At 44.7% G+C, this 27316-nt stretch overlaps 1 protein-coding gene across 5 annotated transcripts; it reads left to right on the top strand.

Annotated features, from left to right (window-relative positions):
• The first annotated feature begins 688 nt into the window (after positions 1-688).
• Positions 689-26690, top strand: LOC115199818 (solute carrier family 28 member 3). 5 transcript variants are annotated; one of them, XM_029762287.1, is made up of 17 exons: positions 689-943; positions 2055-2131; positions 2232-2323; positions 9926-10115; positions 10266-10410; positions 10599-10712; positions 10986-11063; positions 11179-11259; positions 11501-11581; positions 11707-11832; positions 14056-14186; positions 14286-14454; positions 14597-14665; positions 15237-15318; positions 15630-15728; positions 15826-15940; positions 26340-26690. In XM_029762287.1, the coding sequence occupies exons 1-17, from the start codon at positions 875-877 to the stop codon at positions 26452-26454; spliced, it is 1833 nt and encodes a 610-aa protein (XP_029618147.1). In that variant the 5' UTR covers positions 689-874; the 3' UTR covers positions 26455-26690. The 5 variants fall into 5 exon arrangements, with proteins under 5 accessions (XP_029618147.1, XP_029618144.1, XP_029618143.1 ...); XM_029762284.1 differs by having other exon boundaries at positions 14597-14794; XM_029762283.1 differs by having other exon boundaries at positions 14597-14803.
• The last annotated feature ends 626 nt before the right edge of the window (positions 26691-27316 follow it).

Genomic DNA, 27316 nt, shown 5'->3' with positions numbered 1-27316 from the left:
AATGGCATCATTTTCAATTAACTCTGCAACTCTTCCAACTAACTTTTTTTCACAACTGCCTCCATTGTGGTGTCAAAACATTTACAACAAAGACATATTGACATAGTAAAATAAATAAGTATGTAAATATATGAAGAATATTTCCTGTCAGGTCACCCATGATGCAAATCAGTATTTGACCTCCATCCATGTCTGAGGACGTTGGGAGATGACTTGGAAACTGGCCACTAGGAGTAACAGTGAGCGCTGTTACCTTCAAGTACGTTTCAGTTTTGTTAGGATGTTGTAGACGGGGATGGTGGATAGACATACCTTTCTGATTCCAAAGGTTGTAAGTTCAAATCCAGCTATAGAAAGTTGTTTTTGATATTTTATCCCAAACCTTTACCCTTACCTTAACCAATTAGAGTTAATGTCTAACCTTAAGAATTTTGAGTTAATGCCTGATCTTAACCCTAACCTTAAAAATGTGGAGTTAATGCCTAAACTCAACTTTAGACAATTCAAAATGTGACATTTGGAACAACTTCTAATTCTAACGTGAGACTGTGAGAGCTGGTAGGATCTTTCATGCTGAAACCCTCATATTGGACACAAACAGTATTTATTATATATTGGATAATGTTTTACAGCTTCGTCATTGTAGTTCTTTTTTAAATTTTTATTTTTTTATTATTGTATTAATTTTATATACAATCCTGAAAGTAAAAAAAAAAAATCTGGTAGTTAAACGAAAGCTAACTGGACTTGAAACACACATGCACACACACACATACACACAAGCACCCCTGTCTGCAGTAAAGATTTGTAGCAGGCGGGAGCAGGTCTCCTATAAGAGAGCTTCCTGCCTACCTGCAGTCAGTCGGTGTTTACTATGGAGCTGAATGGTTTATCAGAGAAGAGCCAGAGAAATGGGCTGGACAACCAGGCCTTCCACTCTCAGGTAAGGGTACACACATCCTCATACTCAACAAACACAATAGAAGCATACATCCACAGGTAGATGTGCAGGTACACAAACAGACACAGACAAATGCACAGTCACAATTCTCTATATCCACTCACTGTAGACGTAAATACTATTCACTTGCTGACCCTTTCTCTCATTCAAGATAATGTACTACTCTGGTGCTGTGTGTGTGCAATCCTTGGATGAGTGTGTGGATGATTCAAATTAGGTTTTTCATACACTCATGTTCAATTGTTTACTCTCTCACTTCCTGCAACACTCCATTCACTGCCTGAAATCAATTACATTTCAAAGAGATACACTCTGATAGAGAAAAGTGTGGGTTTGTTCTCAAACAATAGAAGAAATAGCCTGGGTGCCAGTCTGTTGCTCTCTTATTTTTACCTTTATTTAACTAGGCAAGTCAGTTAACAACAAATTCTTACTTTCAATGACAGCGTAGGAACAGTGGGTTAACTGCCTTGTTCAGGGGCAGAACAACAGCTTTTTACCTTGGGGATTCAATCTTGCAACCTTTCGGTTACTAGTCCAACGCTCTAACCACTAGGTTACCTGCTACCTCTTGCGGAACAACATTTCCATAAGGAATTGACAAGAGAGCAGAAACAGACTAAGGGAGAACAACTTCTGCCTAAAATATGTGGGTTCTGAATGTGGACAGAAGGTGATGTGCTCTCCCCATCCAAAGTTACTGGACATCATCACGAGATATCGAAGAAAAACAGTGAAGTTTTTCTCGAACAGATTAATAATACACTCAACACGAGATTAAACTCACAATGTGCAAACAAATCACACCTGGGATTGCATAATATTTGTTTTACCTCTTGCATATACACAGTGAGAGTGAACATTCAGACAGACTATACTACCCTATATCCAAGTCTGTTTACATGACTTGAATTGCCAACAAGGTACCCACATCTGCCAAGCGCGAGCGCTGCACCTCTAAAATTTGGAGTTCACAGGCCCATAATGTAATTTACCAGCTACAATAACCCTACTATTTGTACATCATTAACAATATACCCTTTGCACCTGACATACAAAGTTCTGGGTGTTATAGTCTGTCTGTCTGTCACAGGACACTATCTGCATTGATGTGGAAGTTGCTCATTGGCCATCAGAGGATGCAGAATTCACAGAGGAGCTAAAGAAAAGGTCTCTATGGTTTTGTCAATGGTAATTTATTTTCAAGCAATTCCTCAAAATTACACCAAGTCAGCCCTAAGTGTGTATGTACTGCTTGATATCCCTCCAGGTTCCTGGAAAAGAGAATGGAAGGGATCCACCGATATCTGGAGGAGCACAGGACTCGGATCAGGCTGGTGTTGGGCATTGTCTTGGCTGCAGGTAAAACCTGTAATACAGGCCTCTGACCAGTAATGAGCTGTTTATACAGTATAGTTGTTAGTGGATGCTGTATTTGGTGTTTGATGGTTACATTTCCTGTAATTACATGGGGGTGAATTCCTATCATTTCAATGTGGAGTCTGGGTATGTTTCCTGCAACAGTCATCCATCAATAAATGTGACTCATCACGTCTATGTAAGCTTATCATCCAAAATTCAATATACTGTTTTTACAGTTTCTAAAAGTTCAGATTCAGAGTAGGGTGTATCATACACTACAATTTGAGGATACTGCTTGGAAAGTTTATAAACTTGTAAACCTACTTAGGAGACAAAGCCCTTCAAAGACTTGGCTGCGATTTTCACACTGGCTCTACATTACTCCTTGGCAAACATGTATTTAGAGAAAGAAACCTTTCAACAACTTGCCCAAAAAGCATTCTCTGAACATTATCTCACCAAGTTTCCCCATTAGGGGAAACATTAACAGTACTAACTTGCCTTTTGTTGTGTAAAAGAGCACCTTAATAATCCCCCAAAGGGGAAATTAGATTACACCAGCCGATACACGTAACACCAATAAAAACACAACAAAGGACACACAGACACTAAAAGAAGAACATCGTCAAATAATATTTAAAAAAGGCAGAGGCTCTCCTGTTTCTTTTTTCCCCAGAGCTAAAGATCGGAATCACTTTTCCATTTTTTACATACAGTGCCTTCAGAAAGTATTCACACCCCTCAACTTTTTCCACACTTTGTTGCGTTACAGCCTGAATTTAAAATGTATTACAAATGAAAAGCTGAAATGTCTTGAGTCAATAAGTATTCAACCCCTTTGTTATGGCAAGCCTAAATACATTCAAGAGTAAACATTTGCTTAACAAGTCACATAAGTTGCATGGACTTACTCTGTGTGCTGTAATAGTGTCCTCAAGTGTCTATCGATGCACCAGTGCGTCAATCTAAGTAACATAATAATAAAATGTTACAAATCCACATCAAAATGTATTTTTTCATGGGCTGCATACAGTAGGCATCCACCTATGTTGGCCTTCTGCAGTGGAAGGAGGCCGAACTACAGCTGTTTGTCAGACCATGAGACATCCAGAAAATCGGTCTTCTGAAGAAAACATCTGCTGCGTCTGAAGAGTTTGATCACTCTATGGAAAGATGAGACTCTAAGAAACACGATGGTGTTCTCCGTTTTGCTCAGACTCCCACAAGTGGCACGGTTCTCGTCCGAAGGTAGCCGGTTTTAAAAAAATGATTGGAAGTATAGAGGTAGATTTGTGCCAACAAGGGGATAAATATGTTTAAAAAAATGTAAACCTCAAATATTTCCTTAGCGTTCTTATATATCCTAGATATAGGAAAGACACTTCAAAACCTTATTCCTTATGATTTATTTTTTGACTGTCTGTTTTGCATTTCATGAATGTCTTTTTCAATGCGTTTCTATGGGCTAAAGTATTAAAGGCCAAATGTTATATATAAACTCAGCAACAACAAAAAAACGTCCCTTTTTCAGGACCCTGTCTTTCAAAGATAATTCGTAAAAATCCAAATAACTTCAAAGATCTTAATTGTAAAGGGTTTAAACACTGTTTCCCGTGCTTGATCAATGAACGATAAACAATTAATGAACATGCACCTGTGGAATGGTCGTTAAGACACTAACAGCTCACAGACGGTAGGCAATTAAGGTCACAGCTATGAAAACTTAGGACACTAAAGAGGCCTTTCTACTGACTCTGAAAACCCCCAAAAGAAAGATGCCCAAGGTCCCTGCTCATCTGCGTGAACGTGCCTTAGGCATGCTGGAATTAGGCATGAGGAATGCAGATGTGGCCAGGGCAATAAATTGTAATGTCCATACTGTGAGACGCCTAAGACAGCGTTACAGGGAGACAGGACGGACAGCTGATCGTCCTCGCAGTGGCAGACCACGTGTAACAACACCTGCACAAGATCGGTACATCCGAACATCACACCTGCGAGACAGGTACAGGATGGCAACAACAACTGCCCGAGTTACACCAGGAATGCACAATCATTCCATCAGTGCTCAGACTGTCCTCAATAAGCTGAGAGAGTCTGGACTGAGGGCTTGTAGGTCCTCACCAGACATCACCGGCAACAACGCCGACTATGGGCACATACCCACCATCGCTGGACCAGACAGGACTGGCAAAAAGTGCTCTTCACTGACGATGATGGTCGGATTCTCATTTATCATTGAAGGAATGAGCGTTACACCGAGGCCTGTACTCTGGAACGGGATCGATTTGGAGGTGGAGGGTCCGTCATAGTCTGGGGCGGTGTGTCACAGCATCATCGGACTGAGCTTGTTGTCATTGCAGGCAATCTCAACACTGTGCGTTACAGGGAAGACATCCTCCTCCCTCATGTGGTACCCTTCCTGCAGGCTCATCCTGACATGACCCTCCAGCATGTCAATGCCACCAGCCATACTGCTCGTTCTGTGCGTAATTTCCTGCAAGACAGGAATGTCAGAGTTCTGCCATGGCCAGCGAAGAGCCCGGATCTCAATCCCATTGAGCACGTCTGGGACCTGTTGGATCGGAGGGTGAGGGCTAGGGCCAGTCCCCCCAGAAATGTCAGGGAAATTGCAGGTGCCCTGTGGAAAAGTGTGGTAACATCTCACAGCAAGAACTGGGAAATCTGGTGCAGTCCATGAGGAGGAGATGCACTGCAGTAATTAATGCAGCTGGTGGCCACACCAGATACTGACTGTTACTTTTGATTTTGACCCCCCCCCCCCCATTGTTCAGAGACACATTATTCAATTTCTATGGAACTTGTTCAGTTTGTCTCAGTTGTTGAATCTTATGTTCATACAAATATTTATACATGTTAAGTTTGCTGAAAATAAACACAGTTGACAATGAGAGGACGTATCTTTTTTTTCTGACTTTATGAGTGCTGTGAATTGCTTTGACATGCTGCTCCCAAGGCGTGTTAAAGCTGCCATATATCTGGTGAAGGGTAAAAACAACTTCCCAGACTCTGCCTAGAGGTGGCCGTCCGACCAAACTGAGCATGGGAAACAGTGTTTAACCCCTTTACAATGAAGATCTGTGAAGTTATTTGGATTTTGACAAATTATCTTTGAATGACTGGGTCCTGAAAAAAGGACGTTTCTTTTTTTGCTGAGTTTATGTGTATATATATATTTTTTTTTTTTATGTATACCTACAGGTCCTAAAATTCCAAATCAAACTGCTGAATGATCCATGGTATGACCATCTTAGAACAATTCCATATAGGCTTAGACTTTTAGAGGTTTTTAACATGATTTTTGAATGACTACATATAGCCCACACATGCAATTCACTGTAAGGTCCCTCAGTCGAGAAGTGAATTTCAAACACAGATTCAAACACATATTCAACCACAAACGCCAGGGACGTTTTCCAATGCCTCACAAAGAAGGACGCCTATTGGTAAAAAAATATCCCTTAGAGCATGGTAAAGTTATTAATTACACTTTGGATGGCGCATCAATACACCCAGTCACTACAAAGATACAGGCGTCCTTCCTAGCTCAGTTACCAGAGAAGAAGGAAACCGTTCAGGGATTTCACCATGAGGCCAATGGTGAATTTAAAACACTTCCAGAGTTTAATGGCTGTGACAGGAGAGAACTGAGGATGAATCAACAACATTGTAGTTACTCCACAATACTAACCTAATTGACAGAGTGAAAAGAAGGAAGCCTGTACAGAATTAAAACACCTTAATCCTGTTGCAATATGGCACTAAAAATGACATTGCAAAACATTTTGCAAAGCATTTACGTTTTTTATTCCTGAATACAAAGTGTTTTGTTTGGGGCAAATCCAATACAACACATTACTGAGTACCACTCTCCATATTTTCAAGCATAGTGGTGGCTGCACCATGCTATGGGTATGCTTGTAATTGTTAAGGACAGGAGTTTTTCAAGATAAAAAATAAAATGAATTGAGTTAAGCACAATACTGAGGATTATTTTTTTAATATATAATAATGTATACTTTTTCTAGTTTTTGCTCAATCTGATTGGGTGGGCCTGGCAGGGGAGCCCATGCCCCTGTATTACAGTGTAATGCATTGGGGGCTATAGAGTGGGCCAAGCGAAAAGCCAGCAGCAGGCCTTGCAATACAGTCCAATTAAAAAACAAACCATATTTGGTTAGAAACCCTACTGAATATTTCTCACACACTTTAGCTGTGACAGGTATAACATAATTAATTCATATTTTAGCCAGACAATAACCTAAAACACAAGACTAAATCTACACTGGAGTTTCTTACTAAGAAGACATTGGATTTTCCTGAGTGCCCGAGTCACAGTTTTGACTTAAATCTACTTGAAAATCTATGGCAAGTACTCAAAATGGTTGTCTAGCAATTGTCAACAATCAATTTGTGAGGGCTTGAAGAATTCTGAAAAGAATAATGGGCAATTGTTGCCATTAAATGTGGAATAAGTTATATGAATAGTTTCTGAAGACACTGTAGCTGCTGCTCACCCTCCCCATCCCTTCATGTTTGCTAAGTATCTGTTGCTCAACCCTTCCCGTTTCTCCCTTTACTCACCCTCTTCTCAACCAATTTGATTGACATGATCAAGTAGCCTCATATTTCTGAATAGCAGAATGAAAAAGCCTGTGGCTATTTGAACGGACATTGCAAAAATAAATACATTTTGGAGGTTCATTTAGAATCTTCTCTGTCTGTTGTAACTAAGGATATTGGAGTAGCACAAAGCAGGGCATAGTCAATCAACGTTCTAAACACCTGTCCATTTGTGGTGTCATCTTTATACTGCCATATCGTCGCCTGAGTTGCTGAAAAATAACACTACTACTTTGACTGCTTTTCGCCCACTACTTTGCCAATGTTTGCAATGATGGGGAAGAAAGAACTTAAATCTCTATACGACTGCCTGTCTGTGTCTTGCTTGTGTTTTGATATGCCATCTAAATTGCTTGCCTCAATAGCTATATGTAGCCTACTCCCTCCTGAAAAAAGAACATAAATCGCTACTTAGCCTCTACGGGATCGGTGACCCTGACCGGGACGGTTGAGCTAATGTGATTAGCATGAGGTTGGAAGTAACAAAAAACATTCCCAGGACATCTGATATGGGCAGAAAGCTTAAATTCTTGTTAATGTAACTGCACTGTCCAATTTGCAGTAGCTATTCCAGTGAGAGAATACTACGCTATTGTTTGAGGAGAGTACAGAATTATGAACTTGAAAATGTATTAATAAACCAATTAGGCACATTTGGGCAGTCTTGATACAGCATTTTGAACAGAGATGCAATGGTTCATTGGATCAGTCTAAAACTTTGCACATGCACTGCTGCCATCTAGTGGCCAAAAACTAAATTGCGCCTGGGATGGAATAATACATTATGGCCTTTCTCTTGCATTTCAAAGATGATGGTACAAAAAAACACTTTGTCTTTGTATTACCTTTTACCTGATCTAATGTATTATATTCTCCTACATTAATTTCACATTTCCACAAAGTGTTTCCTTTCAAATGGTATCAAAAATATGCATATCCTTACTTCAGGTCCTGAGCTACAGGCAGTTAGATTTGGGTGTCATTTTAGGCGAAAATTGAAAAAAAGGGTTGGATCCTTATTTAAACTGCCTGTTTGTGTTGTTCTTAGGTTTGCAATAGCCTACTGTTACATAACTTCTTTGATTTTGTTGTTCAACATGTCGATCATGTCTATTGTACAACATGTCAAAGTTTGTAGACTACACCAGGCAAAGACGTCTGATCATCCCCGTGGGGAGGAAGGAAGGGAAAGCGGCAGCAGAGTGAGCAGTAGCTACGTAAAAAATCTTGCACATGCGCAGGCCCTCTCGTACCTTTAGTTATTGGGAAGAAAGGTCCAGGAAAAGTCGAATCAGCATTCACTCTGAAAAAAAAAGGAATTGGTAAAAAAGATCTGTGGAAACGTTCTGTTTTTCATCTAGGTAAAATAAATCTGTCATCACACTGCGATTCTACAAGCAGATTCTGTGAAGGGGTGGATAATGTTGGCCTCTATGCTCCTGAGCTTTTCGAGGATCCGCTTATCCTGGATAAGTGGATCCTCGATTGTCCAGGTGGGTGCCGATGGCACATCCAGCCTTCTTATGATTTTGTTAAACCTGTTGGCATCATCCCTAGTGATGTTACCCACCCCTGCAGCAGATCACACTGTAGAACAGAACACTAGCCACAACACTATTAAAACACGTTTTGAATGTTTTTGGGCAGACATCAAAGGATCTGAGCTTCCTTAAAAAGAATAGCCTTTTTCTGAGCCTTTTTAAAAACCATGGTGGTATTCTCTCTCCGCTGCAACTTGTCATCTATCACCATCCCCAGGTGATCCCATTATTGATCCCAGGTGATGTGCTTTCGTTCTTCCTCCTGAAGTCTACCACCAGCTTTTTAGTTTTAGACCCATTCAGCACGCGGTGGTTTTAGCTGCACCATGACACAAAGGAGGATATTTCCTGCCTCTATAGGGAGTCATCATCCTTCCGTGAAGCAGCCTACAATTGTATAATAACAATGGGTGCATTGCAATGGACAGGCAGAACATAACGCGCACCTGCCGGTTACCGCTGGATTTCTTAACATGCTACTAACGGGAGCTCCGAGTGAAAACAACTGTGTTTACAACAAAAAGAACAGCGGAATTAACTGATCAGACCAGCTGATCTGATGTTATTATGGTGTCAAGCCAGCTTGGTAGGCTACTAGACAGTGGGAAAGGTCATTGTCTGCGTTCACTAGGTCTACCCCAGGCTGTATCACATCCGGCCGTGATTGGGAGTCCCATAGGGCAGCGCACAATTGGCCCAGCGTTGTCAGGGTTTGGCTGGTGTAGGACGTCATTATAAATAAGAATTTGTTCTTAACTGACTTGCCTAGTTAAATAAAGGTTATATATCTATATATATATACACCCCCTATATACACTCCTGCCCCAATGAGTTAACATCCTATAAGGAACAACGAAATTGAAATAGGACAAATCTAAATGAAAGAATAGCACATTTTACAACTGAAATAAATTGCCTGTGACTAAATTGACTGGAAATGTTGCCTGTGAAAATTATGATGATTTAGTTAAGACGTTTAATGGCAGCCAAATGATGCCTATCCAGGCTACTCTTCTGCGAAATTAAAGTTATAGAAGACCAACTTTTCATGAATTACCACGTTGTAAAGCAAATGTTAGCTGACACGGGTTAACAGTGACTGACATAACAAGAGAGCGGCAGGTAGCCTAGTGGTTAAGAGCGTTGGGTCAGTAACCGAAAGGTAGCTGGTTTGAATCCCCAAGCCAACAAGGTCATAATCTGTTGATGTGCCCTTGAGCAAGGCACTTTACCATAATTGCTCCGGATAAGAGTGCCTGCTAAAAGGTCAAGGAAAACTCCTGATGCACTACCAAATTCTGAAATTGCATGTTGTGTATTCTACTATACGTACAGTATGTTAATACCCAGAATGATAAAAAGTACTACTCAATAGGGAATAGGGTGCAATTTCGGACACAGCCTGTATGTGTTTCAGGTTACTTTGCCGTGGTGATCGTGGCATGCGTGCTGAACTTGCAGCGTGCTCTGGCCCTGTTGGTGGTGACCCTGCTGGCTGTCTTCTTTCTTCTGTGGGACTGGCTGATGGGCCGCTATGGACACCGCCTCTGGGACGCCCTGCAACCCGCCAGGAACACCCTCAACACACACTGGCTGTGGGTCAAATGGTGGGAGAACTGCATTTTCTCTCCTTCTCACTCTCTCTCTCTTTTCCGTATAATATGAACATTTTCCTGGAAGTGTGGTCCTTTCGGTGATCATTGTTGTTGTTCCTCTGGTCTCTTACCTCTGGTCGGTCGGTCTGTCTGTCTGTGCAGGGTGGTGTGTGTGCTGCTGCTGGTGGCAGTGGTGTGCTGGCTGGTGTTTGACACGGCCAAACAGGGATCGCGGCAGCTAGTCTCTTTCTCCGGACTCCTCTTCTTTGTAATGCTCATGCTGGTGTTCTCGAGGAACCCATTCAGGGTATGGCAAACCAACAAACACAAACACCCCTAATGCCTCAACTCTGTATGGTTCCGAAGACCATTCGCTGTAGTTCTGAGTGACCAGGTGGATGTATGTTCATGTGTGTGCTTCCCTGCAAGCCTGTACGTTTGTGCGTGTGTCTACCTGTGTGTTTATGTGTGTGTGTGTGTGTGTGTGTGGTATAGGTGTCATGGCGAACTTTACTGTGGGGTGTGGCGCTACAGTTCTTGTTTGGACTCATCATCCTCCGAACCAAAGCAGGATTCACTGCTGTAGACTGGCTGGGCCATCAAGTGGAGGTACAATATACATCTACTGTGTACTATCCAAGGAAAGTCAAGCAGAGGGCAAAATGTACATCAATTGGATCATTGATATTACAAGTATTAGCCAGCACAAAGGCCCTCGTTTTCATTTGGACCACATTGCTAATGTCACTCTCATCAGCACAATCACATTACCCTGTCCCGTGTCCCAGCACCCTCAGCAGATATCCAGTAGAGTAGACCTGTTAGGAAAGAGTGACCTGATTAGTTCAGTCTGTGTTGAAACATCTCTCCTCTCTCACCCAGGTGTTTCTGTCCTACACTGGCACTAGCTCTAGGTTTGTGTTTGGCGACAAATACACAGACCACTTCTTCGCGTTCCAGGTACAGGATCATATGAGTATGTCTGTATACGTGAGAGACTGTGAGAAAATGACATGAAGAGAAAAGAAAAGACAGAAACCCAACACTGTCATTTTTTCTTCTTCTCTGCTTCCAGGTTCTGCCTATTGTAGTGTTCTTCAGCACTGTCATCTCTATACTCTACCACCTTGGCTTCATGCAGTGGCTCATCCTCAAGGTAGTCATCACATCACATACATTCAAATCTCATTCAGTCATCGTACAAGTGACTAAATTAGACAATGATGATCCAGCCTCCACATAGTACTGTATCAAGGTTGTAATTTACGGTGGGACATGTTCCCCACGATACCTGCTCATGTGACCAGCATTATTGTTTTTTATGTTGCATACCTTAGTATCATTTTGGCACAGAAACGTTTGCACCGTTGTTTATGTTTGTCTGTGCATACCTCCAGCTGGGCTTCATAATGCAGATTACTATGGGAACTTCTCCCACTGAGTCAATGGTCGCCGCTGGCAACATATTTGTGGGACAGGTGAGAATAGTATGAGTGACAGATGTGCTGGGCAGTAAAAGAGAAATCTGTGACAGCCAAGCAAAGGAGTATTACCCTCTCTCTCTATCTATCTCTCTCTCTCTATCTCTCTCTCTCTCTCTCAGACAGAATCTCCACTCTTGATTCGTCCGTACATCTCCCAGCTGACCTTGTCAGAGATCCATGCCGTGATGACAGGAGGGTTCTCCACCATCGCTGGCAGCGTACTGGGAGCCTTCATCTCTTTTGGGGTGAGGAGGAGCAGTGGAAGAGGGGTGGGAGGAGGGGAGGAAAGAGAAGAAGAGGAGGGAGGAGGAGAGGCAAGAGGAGAGGGAAGAGGAGAGAAAAGAGGAGAGAAAAGAGGAGGAAAGTCAATAAACAATTTCAAACCTCTGTTTTCTACCAAAGACACAACTGAAATCTCACCCAATTGACCATGTGCTTATCCATTCTGTGTGTCTCTTAAATTTAACTAAATGTAATCTATGTAATCCCCAAAAGTAAATATTTATCATGAGAGGGCCATAAACAATAATTAATAAGGCTGCATACTCCAAGTAAGGTAAAAATCCCACCTTTCTGGTGTAGTCAAAGAAGCTCAAGTACACAGTACAAATATGAAATAAAATGTAAAATTTGACATTTCCTATTTAACAGAACTGTATGAATAAGGCTTGAAATTGCTTCTATTTTTCCTAAATGTAGAATAATCCATTTATATAACGATTAACTAAGATTTCACCTTCCTTATAGCTGTGAAATACGGTGCCTTCGGAAAGTATTTGGACCACTTGACTTTTTCGACATTTTGTTACGTTACAGCCTTAATCGAAAATGGATACAATAAAATCCTCATCAATCTACACACAATACCCAATAATGACAAAGCAAAAACAAGTTTTTAGACATTTTAGCAAATTAACAAAAAATTAAAAATAACTTATTTACCTAAGTATTCAGACCCTTTGCTATGTGACTCGAAATTGAGCTTGAGTTTCCATTGATTAAAATGTGTTTCCATTGATCATCCTTCAGATGTTTATATAATTTGATTGGAGTTCACCTGTGGTAAATTCAATTGATTGGACATGATTTGGAAAGGCACACACCTGTCTATATAAGGTCCCACAGTTGACAGTGCATGTCAGAGCAAAAACCAAGCCATGAGGTTGAAGGAATTGTCCGTAGAGCTCCGAGACAGGATTGTGTCGAGGCACAGATCTGGGGAAGGGTAACCAAAAATTTCTGCAGCGTTGAAGGTCCCCAAGAACACAGTGGCCTCCATCATTCTTAAATGGAAGAAGTTTGGAACCACCAATACTATTTCTAGAGATGGCAGCCTGGCCAAAATGAGCAATTGGGGAAGAAGGGCCTTTGTCAGGGAGGTGACCAAGAACCCGATGGTCACTCCACCAATCAGGACTTTATGGTAGAGTGGCCAGACGGAAGCCACTCCTCAGTAAAATAAACATGACAGCCCACTTGGAGTTTGCCAAAAGGTACCTAAAGGACTCTCAGACCACGAGAAACAAGGTTCCCTGGTCTGATGAAACCAAGATTCTTTGATGAAACCAACTCTAAATGTCAAGCGTCACGTCTGGAGGAAACCTGGTACCATCCTTACGGTGAAGCATGGTGGTGGCAGCATCATGCTGAGGGAGTGTTTTTCAGCAGCAGGGACTGGGAAACTTGTCAGGATCGAGGGAAAGATGAACGGAGCAAAGTACAGAGAGATCCATGGTGAAAACCTGCTCCAGAGCGCTCAGAACCTCAGACTGGGGAGAAGGTTTACCTTCCAACAAGACAACAATCCTAAGCACACAGCCAAGACAATGCAGGAGTGGCTTCAGGACAAGTCTCTGAATGTCCTTGATTGGCCAAGCCAGAGCCAGGACTTGAACCCGATCTAACATCTCTGGAGAGACCTGAAAATAGTTTCGCAGCAACGCTCCCTATCCAACCTGACAGAGCTTGAGAGGATCTACAGAGAAGAATTGGAGAAGCTCCCCAAATACAGGTGTGCCAAGCTTGTAGTGTCATACCCATTAAGATATGAGTCTGTAACTGCTGCAAAAGGTGCTTCAACAAAGTACTGAGTAAATGGTCTGAAAACTTATGTAAATGTGATATTTCATAAAACATATTTTTGTTAATATGGGTTATTGCGTGTAGATTGATTCAATCGTTTATTTTATCATCAATTTTAGAATAAGGCTGTAACCTAACAAAATGGGGTCTGAATACTTTCCCAATGCACTGTATATGCACTGTATATGAAACACAGGAAATTCATGTTTTTGACTGCACTGGGCCTTTAAAATGTTGAGCTTCACCTCTTCCTTACCCCTCACATTGGACACATATACCCCCCAACACATGCACACACACACACACACACACACACACACACACACACACACACACACACACACACACACACACACACACACACACACACACACACACACATACAGGTTGAAGCATCCCACTTGCTGACAGCCTCCGTAATGTCAGCCCCGGCCTCCCTGGCTATCGCCAAAACCTTTTGGCCAGAGACAGAGATCCCCAAAGTCACAGCCAAGAAAGGCCTCAAACTGGACACAGGGTGAGACACTAACACATCTACACACACGCACGTACGCACACAAGTACCAATGTCTGCCTAATGAGTATGAGCCTGAGTGTCTTTTCTGGTTTTGTCTAGGAAAAGCAGTAACCTGCTGGAGGCAGCGTCTCACGGAGCATCCTCCTCTATTGTCCTGGTGGCCAACATCGCTGTCAACCTCATTGCCTTCCTGGCCCTGCTCGCTTTCCTCAATGGCGCTCTGTCATGGCTGGGCAACATGTTCAACTACCCCCAGCTCAGCTTCTCTGTGAGGACACACAAGTGTGCATGTACATAGAAGCACTCAGACACAGAGACACACTAAATACAAGCTGGATAGAAATCAATGATTCCCTAAGACACAGACTCTCTGTCCCTCTCTCTTTTTCTCTCTCTCTCTCTGATGACAGATCATCTGCTCGTACGTATTCATGCCTTTCTCCTTCCTGATGGGTGTGGCCTGGGAGGACAGCTTCATGGTGGGTGAGCTGATTGGCTACAAGACCTTCTTCAATGAGTTTGTGGCCTATGAGAGATTGGCAAAACTCATCAAGAGGAGAGAGGACAGAGGCCCAGAGTACGTGGATGACGTTAAGCAGTACCTGTCTGTGAGTGATGTCAGTGGTCACTAAGTGGTAATATGGGCACTGAATTGATATTTGGCTATCTGTTTTTTCCTAGATAGACAGACGGACGGACAGACAAACACACACAGACTACTCTCTTTATTCAACTTTTCAAATATGATTGGTCTACATCAGACTCTCCATAAATGGTGGAAATATTTTTGGACCACTAAATCCCTAAATCAGTTCTGACATTACGAGTGCGCTCTGTATCAAGGATTTATCGTTGCATTTGCTTGTATTTGGTGAAGAAACAATGTGTGCTTCAGTAACAGATCAATTTTGTGTATATCATTTATGGTAATTTAACTTTTGCGTACGTAATGTTAATGGCTTGTTGCGTATTGCATGGATGACGATTGGCTGTTGCATATTTAATATATATCTAAATAGATTTAGACCCGGGCTGTTTTCTGTCCCCCAGGTCCACTCTGAAACCATAGCAACGTATGCTCTGTGTGGCTTCGCGAACATCAGCTCTCTGGGTGTGGTGATCGGAGGCCTCTGTGAGTCAAGCCCTCTAACATCTGTCCTATCCTGGATCTCAAATCAACCTCTAGCCCCTCCCCCCTAGGAACTCCAAATGCAGTGTGTTTTGTCCTATTGGTATTATAGTATTGTTGAGACACCACTTTGATCTTGCGAGAATATGTTTCATTTGTGAGGTTCTTCAAATACGTTACTGTATGTTAAACCATTGCAATGTTGTTCTGCTGTAACACTGTCTCTGTTTATTGGTGTGTTGTGGCTGTGCTGTGGCAGTATGGTTGATGTAGTGTTCTTCAAACGTTTTTTTTTGTAACGTTACCTGCTATAGCGGCTATGGCCCCAGAGCGGAGGGGTGATATTTCCAGGTGTGCCATCAGAGCTCTTATCTCAGGCACGGTGGCATGCTTCATGACAGCATGCATCGCAGGTAACCCCCAAAACAGTGTGCGTTATAAATCTTGTCATCATCATGCATTATCCTCTGTTGTGACATCATGGTTGTATGTGTTTGTGTGTCTTCCCAGGTATGTTGTATATCCCAGAGCTGCTGTGTGAAGACTTCCTGAAGGAAGAGTTTAACTCCACATTAGTCATTAACAGCACTCAGCTCCTCACCTGCTGTACTGAGCTCTACCACAGGTACAACCAGTGTGCATGTTTGTTGGAGGGGGTAGGGTGACCACCAGATTGTTAGAAAATACAGGTAAGCCGCACACTCTAAGAGCGGGTCACCCCCCCGAGGAGAGGGGGTGACATTGATAATTTATTGTTAAAACGAGAGGCTGCCTGGATCTTTAATTTAAAGACCCTTGCTCCCTTCGGTCTAAACATAGACTTTGATCTGAAGCCATTCTTGTGATTATTGCGATTTTGCCATTGTAATTGTTTGTTAGATACATTTTAGACTACAAATGCTATGATCGTATGTTATCCATTTGTTTGTCTTTTTGTATGTTCTTTGTATACCTTTTTTTTTTTAAATATTTGAGTTAACCAATGATATTAGGCCATACTTGGCCATGATTACAAACACCTGTGTGTCTCTTGACACTATATAAATGACTCATCTCGCAGTGTTTGTGATGATAACCTGATGAAGACAGCTTCGCTGTCGAAACGTTGGTTATTCAATTTTTGCATCTGAGCTCTTAGAGTGTGCGGCTTTCCTTTATTTTCTAGTGTTCTACTCCGCTAGCCAGCCAGCACCTCGCCTTTATAGGTGTGCGTTTCTTTTTTCTAGATTGACCACCAGATTGTGTCATATCTTCAACCAATCACATTAATCAAATCCTTTCCGGCTAAATGAACTACTTACAAAAAGTGTGCTTCTTACGAAGAGCTACAAAATTAAGTGAAGGGCCCTTCTTAGACTGAAAGAAAGGCAATAAGTTCATTTCTTCAAAATTGTGAAGCTTTCTGTCACGTTCGTCGTATGGAGTGGACCAAGACACAGCGGGAATGTGTATGCTCATCTTCTTATTTATTAAAGAAACGAAACAAAACACTTGAACAAAACAACGACGAAAAAACAGTCCCGTAAGGACAAATGACTATACGGAGAAACAACTACCCACAAATCCCAATGAACAAACACCCCTATTAAATAGGACCTTCAATTAGAGGCAACGAGGAACAGCTGCCTCCAATTAAAGGTCAACCCAATAAACTAAGCACAGAAATAGAATAAATAGACACAGAAATAGACTAACATAGAACATTGCCCAAAAAACCCTGAAACACACTAAACAAACACCCCCTGCCACGCCCTGACTGAACTATAATAACAAACAACCCTTTTTACTGGTCAGGACGTGACAGTACCCCCCCCCCCCTCCCCAAAGGTGCAGACCCTGGATGCACCTTAAACAAAAAACAGAAAAATAAACCCCAAAACAAAAATAATCCCAAACTAAAGGGAGGGAAGGGAGGTTGGCCACCGTCACCGACGGTTCTTGTGCTACATCCCCCCTCCCCAATCCTCCTACTATGGAGGTGGCTCAGGCTCTGGCCTTAGTCCCCAACCTAACCTGTCCACCCCCGCTGAAGGCTCAGGGCTAAGGTGCGTCGCTGGAGACCTCGGGCTGATGCGCATCGCTGGAGATCTCGGGCTGATGCGCATCGCTGGAGACCTCGGACTGGAGGGCGACTCTGGGAGCTCCGGACTGGAGGGCGACTCTGGGAGCTCTGGACTGAAGGGCGACTCTGGCTGCGCCGGTTCTGGACTGGAGTGCGACTCTGGCTGTGCCGGTTCCGGACTGGAGGGCAACTCTGGCTGCGCCGGTTCTGGACTGGAGGGCAACTCTGGTGATTCCGGACTGGAGGGCGACTCTGGCTGTTCCGGACTGGAGGGCGACTCTGGCTGTTCCGGACTGTGGGCCGTCTCTGGCGGTTCCGGACTGTGGGCCGTCTCTGGCGGTTCCGGACTGTGGGCCGTCTCTGGCGGTTCCGGACTGTGGGCCGTCTCTGGCGGTTCCGGACTGTGGGCCGTCTCTGCAGGCTCCGGACTGTGGGCCGTCTCTGCAGGCTCCGGACTGTGGGCCGTCTCTGCAGGCTCCGGACTGTGGGCCGTCTCTGCAGGCTCCGGACTGTAGGACATCGCCGGAAGCACTAGACGGGGAACTGTCGCCGGAAGCTCTGGACGGGGCACTGTCGCCGGAAGCTCTGGACGGGGAACTGTCGCCGGAAGCTCTGGGCGGGGAACTGTCGCCGGAAGCTCTGGATGGGGTACTGTCGTCGGAAGCTCTGGGCGGGGACTGCACACTGAAAGCCTGATGCGTGGGGCTGGCTTTGGAGGCGCCAGACTATTTACACGCACCACAGGGCTAGTGCGAGGAGCAGGAGCAGGACGAACTGGACTGGGCTGACGCACTGGAGGCCTGGTGCGTGGGGCTGGTACTGGAGGTACCAGACTGGAGACACGCACCTCAAGGCTAGTGCGAGGAGCAGGAACAGGACGTACTGGGCTGGGCTGACGCACTGGAGGCCTGGTGCGTGGTGCTGGCTTTGGAGGCGCCAGACTAGGGACACGCACCTTAAGGCTAGTACGAGGAGCAGGAACTGGATACACCGGGCCATGAACAAGCACTGGAGGTCTGGAGCGCACAGCCTGCACCACCCGTCCTGGCTGGGTAGTCACAGTAGCCCTGCACGGGCGGAGTGCTGGCACAGGTCGAGCTGGGCTGTGCAGAGGCCTGATGGCTGCCGTGCGTAGAGCAGGCGCAGGGTAGCCTGGGCCTAGGAGATGCACTGGTGGCCAGATGTGCTGCGCAGGCATACTCCTACCTGGCTGGATGTCCACTCTAGCACGGCACTTGCGAGGGGCTGGGATCGCTCGCACCGGACTGTGCGTGCGCATGGGCGAGATCGTGCGCACTTCCGCATAGACCAGCGCTTTCATGATCCGCTGCTCCCCATAATAAGCACGAGGAGTTGGCTTAGGGCTCACCCTTAGCCCAGCCAAACTACCCGTGTGCCTCTCGTGCTTCCGTCGTTGGGCTCGCTCTTCGTACTGTCGCCGTTCCTCCCTCGCTGTCTCCACCTGTTTCCATGACAGGGTCTTGTCCCCTGCCATTACCTCATCCCATGTACATGATGTCCTCCACTCCCTTCTTTCCCTGGCCCAGGATCCTTGCTCCTCCTGGGCCCGCTGCTTGGTCCGTTGGTGGTGGGTAGTTCTGTCACGTTCGTCGTATGGAGTGGACCAAGACGCAGCGGGAATGTGTATGCTCATCTTCTTATTTATTAAAGAAACAAAACAAAACACTTGAACAAAACAACGACAAATGACAACACTGACAAATGACTATACGGAGAAACAACTACCCACAAATCCCAATGAACAAACACCCCTATTAAATAGGACCTTCAATTAGAGGCAATGAGGAACAGCTGCCTCCAATTGAAGGTCAACCCAATAAACTAAGCATAGAAATAGAATAAATATACACAGACATAGAAATAGAAATAGACTAACATAGAACATTGCCCCAAAAACAACGAAACACACTAAACAAACACCCCCTGCCACGCCCTGACGGAACTATAATAACAAACAACCCCTTTTACTGGTCAGGACGTGACACTCTCCATGCTCATAAGTTGTTCATCATTCAACATAGGCCTATTTGCTGCTACTTCACTCAATTCCGTTTTAGAAGTCTGCCTTAATAATATACCCTAGAGTCAATGTCTGCGGCCCGCAGAAATCTAATTAGCATAATAATTTTAAAAATCCCCGCAAAATCAGACAGTTTAAGCTTGAGATATAATTTTCTTTTTTGCCTTCCCACAAAATCGTCTGTAGCGTCTGACCGGTTTGGCCCATCGGTTGCTGGCTGTGCCACACTGTCCCGCAATTGTCTCACGAAATCAGCCCGTTGTCCTGCATTTGGTCCAAAGCAGTCGGCCACACCACAAAAGCTCTCCTGGTTTGCCAACAGCCACAGAGAGGCCAAGACGTGATCCTCCAGGCGTTCTCATCTGCAGGGAAGGAGAGGGTTGAGTTCCTCACACAATATCTGAAAAAAAAAAAAATTGATTCTGTCATCTTACAGTTTTGCCCTTCACCACTGTTACACAGAGGCAATTAGCAACGATACAGTTGTGTATTGCTCATTATGGGCTTACCGTTCACAACGTAGACTACATTGTGCTTTTACATCATACTTTGACATTTTTACATTTGGATTATTTGCCCTTTGTGGTAACTGTTGCTAGATAAGGGGCCTTATGAATAATATAAACTCAGCAAAAAAAGAAACGTCCTCTCACTGTCAACTGCGTTTATTTTCAGCAAACTTAACGTGGAAATATTTGTATGAACATAACAAGATTCAACAATGTTCCACAGACATGCGACTAACAGAAATGGAATAATGTGTCCCAAAAGTAACAGTCAGTATCTGGTGTGGCCACCAGCTGCATTAAGTACTGCAGTGCATCTCCTCCTCATGGACTGCAACAGATTTACCAGTTCTTGCTGTGAGATGCTACCCCACTCTTCCACATGGACACCTGCAAGTTCCCTGACATTTCTGGGGGGAATGGCCCTAGCCCTCACCCTCCGATCCAACAGGTCCCAGACTTGCTCAATGGGATTGAGATCCCCCTCTTCGCTGGCCATGGCAGAACACTGACATTCCTGTCTTGCAGGAAATCACGCACAGAATGAGCAGTATGGCTGGTGGCATTGTCATGCTGCAGGGTCATGTCAGGATGAGCCTGCAGGAAGGGTACCACCTGAGGGAGAAGGATGTCTTCCCTGTAACACACAGCGTTGAGATTGCCTGCAATGACAACAAGCTCAGTCCAATGATGCTGTGACACACCGCCCCAGACCATGACAGACCCTCCACCGCCAAATCGATCCCGCTCCAGAGTACAGGCCTCGGTGTAACGTTCATTCCTTCGACGATAAACGCGAATCCAACCATCACCCCTGGTGAGAAAACCGTGACTCGTCACGGAAGAGCACTTTTTGCCAGTACTGTCTGGTCCAGCGACGGTGGGTTTGTGCCCATAGGCGACATTGTTGCCGGTGATGTCTGGTGAGGACCTGCCTTACAACAGGCCCACAAGCCCTCAGTCCAGACTCTCTCAGCTTATTGCGGACAGTCTGAGCACTGATAGAGGGATTGTGCATTCCTGATGTAACTCGGGCAGTTGTTGTTGCCATCCTGTACCTGTCCCGCAGGTATGATGTTCGGATGTACCAATCCTGTGCAGGTGTTGTTACACGTGGTCTGCCACTGCGAGGCATCTTTCCTGTGGTGTTTTTCAGAATCAGTAGAAAGGCCTGTTTAGTGTCTTATGTTTTCATAACTGTGACCTTAATTGCCTACCGTCTGTGAGCTATTAGTGTCTTAACGACCATTCCACAGGTGCATGTTCATTAATTGTTTATGGTACTGAGTAAAGGGTCTGAATACTTATGTAAAAAAAATATGTATATTTGCACAAATTTCAAAAACAGTTTTTGCTTTGTCATTATGGGGTATTGTGTGTAGATTGATGAGGAGAAAAAAAAACAATTCAATCAATTTTAGAATAAGGCTGTAATGTAACAAAATGTGGGAAAAGGCAAGGGTTCTGAATACTTTCCGAATGCACTGTCTGCAAATAGGTCCTGTTTTTGTGTTTGACACCTCCAGCAGAATAGTTACATTTGTGTGCATGATATTCAGTTACACTGGCATATAGTACGTTCTATGGATGGTCTTAAACTGCAGTCATTTATGTCTGGGATTATATGAACATGACTCGGCATTCTAACATATCTGTATCCATTCATCATCATCAATAGCGTCTCCCAGGTCTTCCTCACATTTTTGTTTTATATGTTGTGTGTCATCAGGAAAAGCCTCTATCAACCCTTGATACAGTTTGGAGATCAACTTGAGGTTTGTCAGACTCTTAAAATAGCATGAAGCTTCTTGCTTGTCCAGTGTTTGCTGCACAGTGAAAATAGTGTTGTATCTGCAAAAATTCCCCTCAGCTCCATCACAGACTGGTCTTCCCTGGCTGCCTGACCCTGGTGAGACCCTTGTCACCATCTGATACTGCTCAGATAAGGCATGACAAAGAATTACATTGGTGTACATTTATACATTACTAGAATCAATGGTTAAACAATCTAAATAACCATTTATCCCAGACTGTAGCCTACCCATCAACTCAAGATGGAACTTTGTATCCATTCACTGATTGTTATAATATACTGCAAAATGTACCTGAGCTCTGTAGAGTGGTCTTCCCTGGCTGTCTGACCCTGCAGGGACACCTGTCACCGTCTCATCCTGCTAAGACATGATGAGCATAGTGTTGCGTACTGACTGTGCACCATGACAGTGATGCCTGTAGAGCTGTTTATACTGTGTCTGTGTGAAAAGTAGGGAATTAGCTGTGAGGAAACTGACAGATCAATAACGTTCCATTGCTATACTGACTAATAAAAACTCACATTGCACTGAAAAAACATCACAATATCGGTCTTCAGTCATTTGGCTGCTGGTTTCATTGTTTGATTCAGGTCTAGTGTGATTGAGTCAAAAAGAATAGCTTTTGACTAGCTCTGCTAACTAATGGTACAATGACACAATCAAATTTACTTCTGTTGAAACAGGACAAAACAAAGGCTACAAAACATTTCAATACACACAACAGCTGATAGATAACGTAAACTCACCCCATTCCGTACAAATGTGCGCAACCGCGACATTCAAACGAGGCTGCAAAGAAAACTAACGGGACTGTAGCGACTGTGTTGACTTCAAAATCTGGGGTGTGAACTACGTTTCTATTCAAGCGTTGATCGACATGGTAATGGCTCTATAGTATTGGAGAAAAGTTGAAAAAACGGACCATCCGTTACATCATGACGTGTCATGCCGTAACGTACAGCACGCATAAAGCAACTATTTCTGTCTTACAATCTCTGTCCACCAGGTGTAGCACTTCTCTCATCATAAAAACAAGAAATGGACAGTGACGGGGGTAAAGGGGAGATACCTAGTCATTTTTTGCGTCATCACTGCATGCGATCATGACTCTCAAAGCCGCTGTTTACTTCTGAAGATCACTTTAGCACCGTCCTAAAAACCCGATTCAAATTCGACACAAACCTTCAAATAGGTATGTAATGACACATTATATAAACTCTTAATAGTGTTTTATTAACATTTTAGAGGCGATAAGGTGATAAGTTGGACAGATCGAGTGAAAAAAAGCAGTTTTCCCACACGACATCTGTCCTTCTCACTATCACGCATTAGTTCTCACTATCGCTACCCCACCCTTGAATCATGCAGAAACGGGCAGCGTGGAGCTAATGTCATTGATTTTGTTGGAAAGGGGAGAAATTGTGCTTTACAATGGTATTGACATTACAGTTGATCTGGAAGTATTATGTTTTTTGAGCGCTAAAATAAGGTCAATTTTACGGACCAAGGCAATGTACAAAAGTGAGTGAGTTTACGTTACTGCTACCTAAAAATACCAAGAGGCTAGCTAGAGCTGAACTGGCTGTGGTAGCCACTAGCTAGCTAACTAGCTGCTAGTAGTTCATTCACATCAGTCGAGATGGTATGAAACATTAACTAACGTAGTATGTCAGTTACAGTACGAGCTGTACTTTTCTGTCAAACAGCAGTTACCTTGCCAGCTAGATTGATCAACTAAAGAGTAGCCAGTTTCTGCTCTGCTTGCTTTACTAATCAGAGAAAAAGCACAACACAGACAGCAGCTGCCTCTGTTCATCTCTCCTGTGCTTGTCCTATATGCTAGCCATTAATATAACATGTCTACATGCTCTGTGGTGTCTGTGCGGTCCTAAATCCAGCTGGCTGAAGGCGGAAAACAGTCTTAGGCATCTACATGGTCCTAAAGCACATCGGAGTCACATTTTGTATCACAGCGCAATTATACAACTGGGGGGGGGGGGGCAAATTGCAATTTCTGAATGTGCGGGGGGGTAATGTCCCCCCGACCCCAGTGAAAGTTGCGCCCCTGGATAGCTAGCTACATCATTTGAGATGAACTTTATTTAGGCTACTTTAATCAAAACAGAGGCTGTTTAGACATGCAAATTACCTGAAAGGTTCCTCGGCTCATCCGAAAATGTAACAGAAAGGGGATGACTTCCTGCACATAACACTCGACTCTGCCAATCAGCTGCTCACTTTTCGTTGTCGATACACCCACTATAATCTGTAGCTACTCTGTGACATCGGGACGGGATCAGGATCTAAAGAATCATCCTGTCACGCTTGTCGTCGTAGAGAGAAAGGGACCAATGCGCAGCGGGTTTCGTGCTCAACATATTTATTTATAAAATAATGCGAACATCACGGAAGAAAACAATAAACAAACTAGCGACATGAAACAGTGAAAGCAGGCTCAACAAAAAGCAGTGCTCTCAAACAACTACCCACGAAAAACAAAGACAAACACACCCTACTATATAGGACTCCCAATCAAAGGCAACTCAACACACCTGCCTTCAATTGAGAGTCCAACCCCAATCAACTAGACATAGAAACACAGACATAAACCAGTGACAAAACCCATAATACATACATCAACTACCCTCTGCCACGTCCTGACCAAACTACAATAACCAAATATACTCTATACTGGTCAGGACGTGACAGTCCCCCCCCCCCCCCAAAGGTGCAGACCCCGGAATGCACCTACACAAAACACAGAAAAACCCCAAAACAACCAGAAAAATCCCCTAAACAAAAAGGGAGGGAAGGGAGGGTGGCTGCCGTCAACGACGGCACAGTGCTACACCCCCCCTCCCCAACCCACCTATATGGGAGGCGGCTCAGGTGCGGGACGTGGACTCTGCTCCATCCCTGACGTAGTCCACTTAAGTGGCGCCCCTGACCTCGCCCGACTGGTGGGCGATTCTTGCCGCGACCGGCTGGCGGGTGTCTCTGGCTGCGCCCGGCTGGCGGGCGACCCTTGCTGCGCCCGGCTGGCGGGCCACTCTGGCAGATCCGGCGCGGCGGGTCAATCTGGCAGATCCGGCGCGGCGGGCCACTCTGGCAGATCCGGCGCGGCGGGCCACTCTGGCAGATCCGGCGCGGCGGGCCACTCTGGCAGATCCGGAACGGCGGGCCACTCTGGCAGATCCGGAACGGCGGGCCACTCTGGCAGATCCGGAATGGCGGGCAACTCTGGCAGCTCCGGACAGACGGGCCACTCTGGCAGCTCCGGACAGACGGGCCACTCTGGCAGCTCCGGACAGACGGGTCACTCTGGCAGCTCCTGACTAGCGGGCGGCTCTGGCAGCTCCTGACTGGCGGGCGGCTCTGGCGGCTCCTGACTGGCGGGCGGCTCTGGCGACTCCTGACTGGCGGGCGGCTCTGACGGCTCCTGACTGGCGGGCGGCTCTGGCGACTCCTGACTGGCGGGCGGCTCTGGCGGCACCAGACTGGCGAGGCTGGGCTGATGCACTAGATGCCTGATGCGTGGGGCTGGTACAGGATGTGCCAGTCTGGGCACACGCACCTTAGGGCCAGTGCGGGGAGCGGGAACAGGCCGAGTCAGACTGGGCTGACGCACATCAAGGCTTGTGCGTGTAGCAGGAAACACTGGACCGTAGAGGCGCACTGGCGGTCTTGAGCGCAGGACTGGCATCACCCCTACTGGCTGGATGCCCACGTTCCCCTGGCACATGCGGGGCGCTGGTACTGTGCGTACTGGCCTGAAAATGCTCGGCCTCGCCACCGAACCCATCACCCCAAAGCACGGGACCTGTCCAGTTCGTCTCTGCCTAAAAAGGGTATGGGGAGCTGGCCTGGGGCTCCATCCTCGCCCCGCCAAACTGCCCTTGTGCCCCCCAAATTGTTTTTATTGGGGCTGCCTCTCGGGCTCCTTTACCAGCCGTGTTCCCCGGTCCTCGCCAGATATCCTCCGCTGCTTGGTCCTGGTATGGTGGGTAGTTCTGTCACGGCTGTCGTGAGAGAGAGAATGGGACCAAGGCGCAGCGGGTTGCGTGCTCAACATATTTATTATAACAATGAGAACACCACGGAAAAACAACAAACAAAATAACGACAGGAACAGAGAAGCAGGCTCAACAAAAGCAGTGCTCTCAAACAACTACCCACGAAAAACAAAGACAAACACACCCTACTATATAGGACTCCCAATCAAAGGCAACTCAACACACCTGCCTTCAATTGAGAGTCCAACCCCAATCAACTAGATATAGAAACACAGACATAGACCAGTGACAAACCCCATAATACATACATCAACTACCCTCTGCCACGTCCTGACCAAACTACAATAACCAAATATACTCTATACTCGTCAGGACGTGACACATCCAATATTGTGGAATCTGCCACAAGGTCAATTCATTATGTAATCAGCAAGTATAGCTAAAACTAATGGAATGGAATGTTCGTGTTAAAAAAAAGGAGGGCTGCGAGGTGCAAAACGGCATGTGCTGTGTGTATGTGTGTGTGTCCATGTACTATCAACCTTGCTAAACCACTGTGTGTGTGTGTGTGTGTGTGTTGTATCCCAGTGTGGTTAGCCCTTCTAACATGACTCTGGAAGGAAGATTCAGTATGGCTTCTCTCAATGGCTGTTGCGCCATCCTGTCCTCCCCACACTTCAACTGCAGCCTGGTCTCCCCCTGAGAGGCAGGAGGAGGACAGAGAAAATAGTGGAGAGAAGAGGATGGACAGAAAAGGATGGAAAGAGGAGCATGGAGAATGGAAGCACCCTGACCTCTTTCTTGTCACAAGTCAAGTGTAAAAATTCTGATATAGTTTAAGTTTTCCATTTTGAGGAAATTTGTAATGAAGTTACATGACATTTACAATGACATTTTTTCTAAATGTAAAGATATTAAAGATATTTTAGAGCATTGAAAGTGTGTTTCATATTTCATATTGATGTCATTAGAGTGCTGCTATATTCAGATTAATTCTTTGTAATGCTATTTTATTCATTAGTTCCTGAGACCAATATAGCTTGTGACCACATGGTGGCACTACAGCAATCTCTTTTGGTATACATGTGTGTTTTTGGACAAAGTCAGCTGAGCAGGTGCTGTCTGCCTGTCAATTTGTTCCCCATAGCCAGGCTTTGTACCCGTGTATTCTAATTCCTAATATGGTTCTACTATTGAAATTCTCCAGAAAACGATTAGTTTCCACTCCCATAGCCGTGTAGTGTAGTGTGGGGGAAGGACAGTCCACACTGACCTCCATAACTTCCTGGAGTTCTTGGATTTGTGTGTGTGCATTTTGTGTGTGTGTGTTTAAAAAAAAATAAAAAAGATCCTTGTGTGGACCAGAAGTATTCACAAGGATACTAAATCAAGGAAAATTCAGACAAGTGGGGACATTTTGCTGCTCCCCCTCTTGGAGAAAGGCTATTCTAGGCTTAGGGGTTAGGTTTAGGGTTAGGTTTACAATTAAGGTTAGGGTTACAGTTAGAGTTTAGGTTTAAGGTTAGGGTTAAGGTTAGGGTTAGGTTTAGAGGTTAGGGAAAAAT

This window comes from Salmo trutta, chromosome 9, assembly GCF_901001165.1.
Source record: "Salmo trutta chromosome 9, fSalTru1.1, whole genome shotgun sequence".
In the NCBI taxonomy this organism is placed as follows: domain Eukaryota; kingdom Metazoa; phylum Chordata; class Actinopteri; order Salmoniformes; family Salmonidae; genus Salmo; species Salmo trutta.
Note: the sequence above shows the minus strand (reverse complement) of the source record. Positions and strands in the feature narration are given on the sequence as shown.